General features: G+C 39.4%; 1 protein-coding gene across 3 annotated transcripts in view; it reads left to right on the top strand.

Moving 5' to 3' along the window:
* The first annotated feature begins 2,341 nt into the window (after window positions 1-2,341).
* Slc5a7 (solute carrier family 5 member 7) overlaps window positions 2,342-11,023 on the top strand; it is a 36,026-nt gene continuing 27,344 nt past the window's right edge. Inside the window, exons 1-2 of one of the 3 annotated variants that reach the window (XM_008847577.3) lie at window positions 2,342-2,431; window positions 3,672-3,904. In XM_008847577.3, the coding sequence (XP_008845799.1) occupies window positions 3,727-3,904 (178 nt within the window). In that variant the 5' untranslated portion in view covers window positions 2,342-2,431; window positions 3,672-3,726. Of the gene's footprint in view, window positions 2,432-2,729; window positions 2,749-3,278; window positions 3,394-3,671; window positions 3,905-11,023 lie in introns of those variants that run through there. The other 2 variants (XM_017801789.2, XM_017801790.2) reach the window with 2 other exon arrangements.

Here is an 11,023-nt window from a genome sequence, read left to right as displayed (position 1 = left end):
AATATGAGCTCATGTCTGCTTTGGTTTCAAAACTTTCTACTCTGAAAGAGGAGCCCCTAAAACCAGCTGATCCTCAGGAACACTAGAAAAGGTTCACATGGAAAGGAGGCTCCTAACCTCTTCACTGAGTTGTTGAGGGCTGGGGCTATATATCATTTTCTGCATATATTCTCAGTACATAGGACAGTGTTTGGAACATAAAAGGTACTTAGGAAATTGCACTTTAAATAAATGATTTGTAAATGCAAAACGACCTTTTATTTCCTGAAGTTGGAATTGATTCCCCACTCCCACGCAGTTCTCTGATCAAGCACGATCACAGATCCTTAGGACAGTAGAGAAGGGGTGCACAGTGAAGACAAAGGAAAAACGGGTGTCAGGGAGACCACACTGGAACAAAAATACAAAACGCATGCGCAGCGTCATCCTCTGATCAGACAACGGCGCTCACAGGACAGCAGATGAGGACATGTCTTCTCAGAGCCAGACGTAATATATCAGTAGAAATCATTTCAACAGTGCTCTTCATCATGAAGGACAGCTTCTCTGCCAGGCCAGAAATTTTTTTGACCACTTTCAAGGTCACTGTCCCTACAGGGATCTGGCACTGAGTCTAGAGCCTCGTTTGCCAGGCTTCTCAAAGTGAATTAGTCCCTTACCCCCACCTCTCCCAGAGCTTGGGCCCTGGCCACAGTCTGGATTCTCATCCCCAAGCCCAGGTGACATTCTCTGAGGATAGGCTCCTCTCCTGCTCTTCTGGGCCTGAGTCACTCTCCCTGACCTCAGTGGCCCACTCTTTCAGATACTGTACTGCTCAGACCTGCCCTGTTGCAACTGAACTCTGTGTCGTCACCTTTAAGTACATTCTGGAAGGAAAAATGTGGATTAACTTGCAGCTTAAGTCCAGAATGATAAATTGATTAATAATTGTAAAAAATAAAACAAGAAATGAATGAATGACTCTCACATGAAAACACTTGAGTGATTATGTGTACGTGTCTTCTGTCAGTTGTGTTTAATTGCTTACATTCATGCCCCTTCTGGGCTCAAATTCGTTCTGATCCAGAAAAGCAATTAGCTAGTCATGAACCTTAGTTGTGAGGGTAAGTGTTCACACAGGCCTCTGCCCTACCTCTGTTTCTGTTTGAAGTCCTTTGAGCTTCTTACAAAACATCTATGTGCAGTTGTTTACAGAGAACAAAGACATGAATGAGGGAGTACTAAACTTGAAAGACCTTCTCTAAATCCAGTGTGGAAAGGGGAGTTGGTCTGTGGCTTGACCCAGAGTAGACAGCAGCTAAGAAGTGTTCAGCTCACCCCTTCAGTTTTCAGATGGACTGCTCTGCCGCTGAACAGACTGGTGTGGTGGCATATGGAAAAAAGAGAAAGGGGCCCCAGGACTTGAGATTTTGTGGCTTTTTTTTTTTTCTCACACCCTCTCCTTACAAACATGCACACATACACAGACACAGGGGTATCTTTATCTACCATCTGTATAAGCTATTAAAAGATAAAGACCTCAAGTCATGAAATACATAGATACTTAGGTGTGTAATAGAGACGTAGATATGTTTTAAGTGAAATGGTGACTGATTTGTAAAGTCAGAAATGAATATTTAAAGAAGCTAACAACCACCTTCGTTCTGCTAGCTGTTTCCTACGACTTAAGTACTAACCTTTGGGACGACTAAAGTCTTCCACCCTGCTTTTACGTGAAGGAAGTACGAATGTAACTATATATAATTAAAAGGACTATCAGTCTTAGCCTTCCTAACAAGTCTGCCGGAAGCCCATTATCAGAGGCTCTGGAATCAGCTTCCACCGTGCCCAGCAGGAGACAGGGGGCAAGCCCCCCAACATAGCTTTCACAGACACCTCAAGGCAATGTCTGACTGGCAGGTCTGGGAAGCCTCCACACCACTTCCCCATCTGGAGGTAAAGTAGTCCAAGACCCTAGCTCACTCTGTCCTTTGTTTCCCGGGAGGGTAGGGGAGAGAAGACAGTTAAACTTGTGAAGGTCCAGAGGGACTGGCCCCCTCCTTTCTGGGGAAGCAGCCTGACTTGCCTTGCGGTGGGGATACAGACCTGAGCACTGCTGGCCCTAAGCCCAGGCTAGCCCGGTCGCTGCTGTGCTGGGCTCCCTCGCACCCCGCATGCTCCACTAGCTTGCGAGGGCACAGTTTATGCTCAGATCACTTTCCTCTGACGTCCGTCCCCTGAGCTCTGACGATCGCCCCCGCCCGCCGCCCTTATAAAGAGACTTTTCCCAATACCCGGATCGATCAACACCTCGCCCAGCGCAGCCCACGGCAGGCGCCCCACCCATCACCTCCTGGCTCCCGGGCGTCTCCCTCCCTCTCTGCCCCCGCTGTGCTCAGGGCGCTGACCCGACCTGCGGACCAGCCCTGCGCTGCCCTGCGGCGACGCCCAGGTAGGAGCGCGGCAGAACCGGCGCCGGGGACTTGCCCTCGGGGACGCCTGGCTGCAGCGCACGGTCCTGGAGCAGAGGAAGGCTCTGCCCGGGGTGGGATAAGCTCGAGTCCGCCGAAAGCACTTGTGGCTCTCCGGGTGCGAGCGGCTGCGAAGTCTGGGTTCAGGAGACCTGGGCGGAGGGGCCGGGCGAGACCGGGGCTTAGAAGCCCAGCGGAGCTCGGGTTAAAGGAAGAACTTGGCGGCTCCGCAGCTCACAAAGGCGGAGCCCACCCAGTCGGAGCTGCTAGGCGCTTCCCGGGCATCCTATCCCGGGAGGTGAGTGCCTTCATTCGGTCTCACCGCCCACCTGCCGCAGGGTGACAAATACCTGACTTCTCCCAGAAACTTATGCGTGTGGACTGGGGTGTGTTAAATAGCTTTAGTTCTGAGAGAAATAAGAGAATAAGTCTGGAAGATGGAGCTTGATTTTAGAACTCGACGTCTGTCTTCTTAGAGTCTTGCTGTTCGTATCCTTGACTCCGTTGTGGTTTTGTGCAATAAATCTTTAAACATCATTTTCTCATAGACGCCATGGGGGGAGGAGGGTGGTATGAACCAGGGACAGAGGAAGATCATGAGGGTAATTCCTTTAAACAACTAAAACATATTTTGTTGTCACAGTAACTTAAGCCAGGGGGACTTGTAAATGAGGAGTTGATGCGTTTTTAAACTGATTTTCCTGAATTTTTTTTCTAGATGTTTTTGTATTAGGTGCTTTTGGAACTATTCTCTGCAGTCATTTGAAAGGATGAGTGGACAGTGAAAGAATGAACAAATGCTTTTAGATTTGGAGTGTTGGCGTATGATACACTTACATTAATGAACAATCCTAAAATATTGACTTAGTTTCAAAAGGCAAATGCTGCCATAATTTGCAAATGATCTCTTGACAGAAGTACTGAGTTAAAATACACAACAGAGGTAACTTTAAGTTGAAAGAATTTATTAAATATAAAAATGACTATGATTTTATGTATTAAACTATGTTCACTTTTTTTTCCTGTTTCTTCAAACCTCAAAGCAATAACCTGTGAGGTAGGACAGTGTAGTAGACACTTGTTGGTCCTCACCAGGTTCACCAGGATTTCAACTCAAGCTTTGAATAAGTGGCACGGGAATCTCTGGACCCAGCTGCTTATTCCCGGCTGCGCAGGCATAGTGCTTGGCTGCGTTATAATGCATTCCTGTGTTTTCTCCAGAAGGCTTAATGAAGTAGCCAGCTGCGGAAGGAGCTGCACCTTACCTTAAATAAAAATGGCTTTCCATGTGGAAGGACTGGTAGCCATCATCTTGTTCTACCTCCTTATATTTCTGGTTGGAATATGGGCTGCTTGGAAAACCAAAAACAGTGGCAGCTCGGAAGAGCGCAGTGAAGCCATTATAGTTGGGGGCCGGGACATTGGTTTGCTGGTTGGTGGATTCACCATGACAGGTAAGTTGCCATGCTCCCTTCTCACCCTGGCTTGTGTTTGAGTGACAAAAAAAAAACACTGTTCTTTGTCCTCTGGGGATTCTTTAAGTCTACTAGTTATATATTTTACAGTAATTTCAGATTCAATTTAAAACAAAGTGGTTTAATCTAAGAACTTCACCAGAATGATTTTATAATAAATAAATGGACCAAATATTAGTGAAGTAAGTACAGGCTCCTGGACTGGTTGATGGGTGGAGACAGTGAGAACAAAGAGGTGGAGGAGTGCAAAGAGTCCTAGTCTTTGAAACTGTGGCTCTGTTCGTCAGTGTGATGGTGACTCAACCCATCCTTTAGCACTTGCATGAAGTTGTGACTGAGTTCTCTTCAGTGACAAATGAATACTAACTAGTTGTGATTTTTAGCCGGAATAAATCAAGTTGGAGCTAATACAATTCAAAACTAATTATGCCTCTTAGAACCTTTTCATTTAACAACTATTTTCCTTGCAGGAAGCAACCTACAACACTAAAACTAAGATTTCCAGGAACCTTGGTATAAAAAAGGAAGCTAGGGTGTGTCCTCACGGTAATCTCTGGCCACCATCTATTTGCAGTTCTCTCCCGTTCAGATCTTCTTTGTTTTAGGAGGGACCCTTGCTCTGTCTTCCTTTGATCTCAGGGTGATTTTGTTCTTTTTTGCATTTGTCTTGGTTACTGAAAATAATTGTGCAAACAACTTAAAATGCTATCTTGTATGTAGCCAGTGATACTAACAACACATTGCAACCTAGTCTTAAGCATTTAATGTTAGTGACATAATCTATGCTAACAAGAACTCTTGAAGGCTCCTTGGAAAATATGCTATTAGCAGTCATATCCAAATGATGCTCCATTTCAGTTCAAAAGTGCTATTTAAAGACAATTCACCCGCATGTGTTAATAGGTACCTAATGTCTGCCATCTGAAATCTACAGTATTCTGTGTGGACCATAAAATTCTACCTTTCAGGCATTCATTCACATTGTGTTTAGCTCTGCCAACTGTAGATGGAGTCATATGCTCTTTACAATAGCACTGTGAAAGGACTATAGAGTTAAGGGAGTCCCCAGGGCTGCAAGGTTGACATAGACCAAAGCCAGGTCTTCTGACAACTATACTCCAGGCCCCTCCATGCTATACTGTGTGCACTGGTATATAGTGCTTCTTTATAAAAATGCTTAGTGTACAAAAACTATAAAAATAAATTAGTTGCTGAATATCAAAGCATTTTATTCATTGCCAATTATTATAATATTCTTTTAACTTACAGTCTTTTCAGTGTGGTCATAAAATGTTTCAGGATTCATTCCATCTCTATGTACAGTGATTTTTAAAATGTGATACACTATTAAAAGTATACAGAAAAGTCAAATGGTAGTTTCCTATAAAGTGTCATCATAGTGACACTGTTTCCTATAAAGTTGACGTCATCATAGTCTAGCTAACTTGTTAATAATTTTTTTTCTCTCCCAAAACTCATAAGAACCTGGGTCAATATGACTCATTTAAAATCTGAATCATATAATTTAGGCCTTGCCAAATTCATGTGCTTATATGAACCTCATAAGAAATAGAGGATGAAAATATTAATTCTTCAAAAATATGTAGTCTAAAGGAATTTGTGTTCTCCTTCATGATTTGACACAAAATACGTTAGTATGGGGAACAAATTCTGGTCCAGAAAAGACTAAATCAGTAAAAATTGGAAAGACTATATTCAACCATAGTGTGAAAGAAAAGTTCCTAAAAGGAACTCCTGCACCTTGTACTGAACTTCCTGCAAGGCTGACCAACGGATTATCACTCCAGAGACTGAGGAGTTTGGAATGTTGCAGGCCCAGTGTCTAATTACCATTTATCAGGTGGTCTTTAGCCCCCTAAACAGCCACTCCTTACCCACCTCTCTTTCTGATCTAACATTCTGTGACTAACAGATAAAACCCTTTTAGAACGTATTAACTTAGCAGACCACCAGGTCTCACCAATCCAAAAGCTAAGAATGTCATCAGATAACATCTAAGACCTATAGTAAGAACCCTCCTGCTTTGCTATGACCTGCCTACTGAATGTATGCACCAGTGTATTTGAAAAGTGTCTTGATTTATGACTTTTCTTTTTTCTGTTACTATAAAAATGTAAGGCAACTGTTACCATGCTGGAACATGGAATTTGGGGTAACCTGAATTTGTGTTCCTGGGCCATGGTCACTCATATTTGGCTCCAGAATAAACTATCTCTTACCCCTTTGAGGTGAGAGTTATACTTTTGCGTCAACAGTTTATGTCACCCAACAATGTGGGGCCCCAAGAATTATCTGCTTTTCATCAGAGGAGTCACCTGGATGGAGCAGGTAGTGGCATGGAACCATTGAGTCTAGCCATCTGATGGGGTCTCCTAGGATGGATCATGGTGAGTTCTTTCTGGGGCTCTTGGACCTCCCTTGATTTGGTTGATGGCCCATTTGTTTATTCTGAGCTGGTTGTTTAAGGATCCTATTAATTAGATACCTTTATTGTTCTTTGGTTTGCTTTCAAAGTGTTTGTTTTAGGTATCTATTTTGTTTGTTTGCTTTGAAAGAATTTCAGTTTCAACATTCGGTTTGGTTTTTTGTTACTTTTAGACAAACTTCTTAAAGCATATTTAATTCTGACCATTTGTTAAAATTTGCTAGCTGCATTTTTTTTCTTTCTCTCTGAACACTCCTCCCATATCTAATCTAAGAAATAGAGAAGTGTTTTGAGAAAAACAGATATTTGTATTAATCTGATTTTAGGGATCATTAGTGTGTTCCTTTAACTTACAAATGTAGGAAAATGTAAAAATCCAGCTTAAGGTAGTCTGCCAATTTTAAGGTACCTATTTGTTTAGATATTTGTTTGCTTGTGTGCTTTTTAAAGTGCTTGCTTTAGAGTATCCATTTTTGCTTGCTTCAGAAGCAATTTGTTTCTGATTGCTTGGCTTGTTTTAATATTGGTGGCTTCTAGAACTTTGAAGGCATTTTGTTTTTTGTTTGTTGTCTATGGTGGTTCTGTTTGTTTTTGATGTTTTGGCTTAGTTGGCCTTTGTCTCCAGACACACCTCCAATAACTGAATTTGCATTTTTTTTTCCTGTGATTTCTCCTGGCTTTTTGTAACCTTGACACCTTTAGCTTAGGTATTATGAGTGCCTGATCATAATGGCACCGAAGACAAGAGGCACTGTTGCTTCCACACCCACAGAGTGGAGGTGTCAGGGCGAACTACCCAGGATGAGTAATGGCCTCATAAAGGAACCCATAAACATACCCCGTTCCTGGGTCAGAAGGAACTTCATTAGCTCTCCCGGGAAGACACACATAAGGGTTGATCACCCAGTGTCTTGAGGACCCTCACAGTCCCGACAGCGTGCAGGAAACCCCAGGAAACCCTGAGACCCAGTGAGAGAAGATGGTCTCAGTGCGAAAGCAGAGAAAGTCCATCCCAAAAATCAGCACATAAACAACATCCAAAACACAAACTCACAGCTAGCATAGAAAAGCTGCAATTTTTCAGGAGAAAAGAAATAAATTAGTTAATAAAATGGAAAATAAATTTTCCAAAAAGGAGCAAGTATTTGAAGATAAACTGCCACCTGACACTATAGCTGGCTTTATGTATGATAATTATGAGCTTTCAACTTGCATGTATTTGGAAAAGTGGGGAGATCTAACCAATGATAACTTGGCCCTTCAGTGGGGACTATGTAATGCTCTAAAATTGGGATTTTTTTTTTTTGCACACAACTAAAAGTTCTAAGGCAATAATATTTGAAACCATCACATGGGCAGTCTGTTTTAATTAAAAAGTAAGATGATAAAATTATAAAACTGACAATTTACAAAAATAAGAACTCTGAGATAAAAACAACATATGAATAAAGGAAAATGTTAAAATTAAAATTAATTTAAAATTTTTAGAGATTGAATCAGATCTATAGGTAATTTCTAAGACTAGTCTTGTCTTATCTTTCTCTGACCATACCTGCTGTTCTTTATCTCCTGGCACAAAGCTCTATATACAAGTAGATTATGGCCTGCTTTAAGAAAGACTACTTTTCTTCCAGGAAGGTTGGATATATTTCATTTTCTCTTCCTTTGAGCTACTTGTTTGTCCTTAACTCTCCTGTCTAAGTCTACATTAAAATTGTCTTTGTTGTACTAGCTGTTAAAATTTCCCTTCAGCAATTAAAGCCAGGAATGCTGGTTTGGCTTAAGTAGAGTTCTCTATGGCTTAGAACTCCTTAGGCTCCTAATGATGACCAGTGATAGCTATGTCTCAGTCAGTCCTGAAGTCTCTGGTGCTCATGGTGAGATCCATCTTGAAACATTATTGGTGAGTTTCTCATCTGTCACATGTATAATCTACCCTGTTAAGCACTTTGAGTTCCTTTGCTTCTATTTCTCTGGTCAAAAAAACAAAAACAAAAACAAAAACAAAAAAAAAACATTTAAAAATCTCGTAGAGTCATTCGTAGTCTGCTACCTGAGTGAGATATGACAGCATGTAGCTCTTTCTGGGGAACATGATCAGAGCTGACTCCCAACAAGGCCTAAGCCTGTCTCTTGCCTGTAAGAGAACTTCCTGAGATAACTACATCCTGTTATTCTTAACCTAAAGTCTTAATGTTTCCTTTACTGTCAGTACTATAGCCTCTAATTTATATTATACTAATAGCTTCTACAAGGAAACTCTACTAGTTTCACATGTAACGGCATCCCTCCTGTAAGAGACATTAAATATTAGTCTTCTCCTTCAAACCCTGCAAAACTTAGAACTTGGGTTTAATGACAAGATATTCTGATCTTTTAATCCCACCACACTTTGCACCACACCTGAAGCATTCCTGAACCTGATGGCTTGGGGCAGCTGAGTTCTTTAGATTTCCTCTCTTTGGGCAGAGTCTTTTAAACTGGATCTGATTGACTATGCAATGCACCCTTTTGCAAAAGTGAAATCTGCTTTGCTAAGTTACTATAGCTTTCTCCACGTGTTCTTTGTGAGGTATTGATAGAGTTCTTAGATAATGAGTTTTATTTATAACACCCTTCAGTTATTTAGCTCTTAAAAAGAGAAAGAAATATTACGTCAAGTCTACATTGCAAACTTCACCCTTTCTTTTAGGCCACTAAGTCACTTTTTACATATTAAAAACTAGAGAAATAAGCTTTCTACCTTCTCTCACTCATTGGTGCACCAAGGTTTCACAAAACTGTGTAATGTGTATGATAATTGTATTCCTGTGTTGTTTGTGTCAATTTTTTTTAAACTGTGGCCACTTTGGGTTTATTTGTTTGTTTGTTTGTTTCTTACTCTTTATTTTTATTGTGCACAAGAATTATTATTTTTTGACATGTAAGATTAAAATGCACACGTGCAGATTTATAAATGTATTTTGTGACTGTATTAAAAGGCCTGCTAAATACATACTACATTATAAACTTGAGTACTCTAAACAGCTACTAAAAAGAAAAAAACCTATTAATATCTTTGGGTCTATTAAATGTTCCACAAAATCTTTAAATGCCTACTGAGGGATCCAGACTTGTGGACTGAGCGACTACAGATTCTCAGCCTCTCCAGTGTGGTACAGCCATTGTTGAACTACTCGGACTCTATCCTGTGAGCTAAGCTGATAAATATCTATACATATATATTCATTCTACCAGTTCTGTTTCTTAGAGAACCCTGACTAATAATAAAAATTACAGGAGATACATTCTCAACAAAAATTAATTACAAGATCTTAGTAGCTAAAAATCTTTTTTATATGACTGCATGTGAATATACTGTATATATGAGCTTATGTTTAAATATATATATTTTCCTTGGTATCAAATTGGCTTATAAATAAGCACTCATGTAAACTGATGCTATTAAATTAGCCCTACTTCTTTTGTCTCACAATAAAACTAAAAATTTAAGGGAACAAGTTCAAAATCCAAGAGACTTAAGTTAACATGGCCACACGTCCAGCATGCCAATTGAAGGTATTAACTCAATGTGACCACTTTGGCAAAGCAAGTAGAAGTGATTAATAGTCCTAGAAAACTTAAATCTAGATTTTAATATGAGTTTTTAAGTTTAAATGTTTAAGACAAGCTATACTAAAGTCTGATCAAGATGTTACCTCCTTTATCCTTGTCTCAATTCTGGTTCTAAAGCACGCTCTCCTTATATGTTAAACTTTTATTCCAAGGATTATGAAAGATCACTTATCTCTGCTTTAGATGTATTTTGTATGTATGCTATATATTTATGAGTATAAGCATTTTAGGACTTTTGGATAACTATTGCCTCTGTAAAGTCAACCAACAAGGTTGACAAGGTACATATCTTTGCCAAGTTCTAAACATTTAAAAAGAAAGTTGGTCATTTAAAAATACCTGCATCAAGGTTCACATCTTAAAGTTTAAGACTTCTTAAAGTTTATAACTAATCTTAATGTGTTACATTATAATAATGTATTTGAGATAATTGTTCATCTCTGCTTTAAATTTAAAACTATAGTGTAGTTGAATACTTGTTAAATGATTAATATAATTACTATAATTGTAAACAGATGGCAATAAATAAATAAGCAAAGTCAAAGGCCAAAATTTTATCATCTGGATGCCTCAAACTCTAATGAAAAGTGAATTTTTTATTTAACAAAAATAATTCCAAAGTGCTTGTTACCATAACTTCTCTTTAACAAATAATTAAATTGATGAAAAAAAGTATAAAACTTTTAATATTTTTACCTGTCTTTATTACTGTTAGATGTGGGGATGGGCAAATGATTCAAAGTGGTGTCTTGAGAGGGAAAATATGGTGTGAACTGTGCCTGCGTGTGCGTGTGCATGTGTGTGTGTGTTTTCTAGGTTTTGGATATAGCCTCCTGGATTTTCATCTAAAATTATCTTATTTAAATGTTTTATAATCAAGGTAAAGAAAATAGAGATCAAAAGGTTATAATGTTAAAACAATTAATTAATATATTGTAAAAAAATAAGAAAATTGAACTTAAAGCAAGTAGAATTATAATTAAGTTGGTTATAATATGAAGATTACTAAATTTTAAGATCAAAATTCTGAGACAAAA

The sequence above is a fragment of the Nannospalax galili genome, unplaced genomic scaffold (genome assembly GCF_000622305.1).
Source record: "Nannospalax galili isolate Female #2095 unplaced genomic scaffold, S.galili_v1.0 scaffold323, whole genome shotgun sequence".
Classification (NCBI taxonomy): Eukaryota; Metazoa; Chordata; class Mammalia; order Rodentia; family Spalacidae; genus Nannospalax; species Nannospalax galili.
Note: the sequence above shows the minus strand (reverse complement) of the source record. Positions and strands in the feature narration are given on the sequence as shown.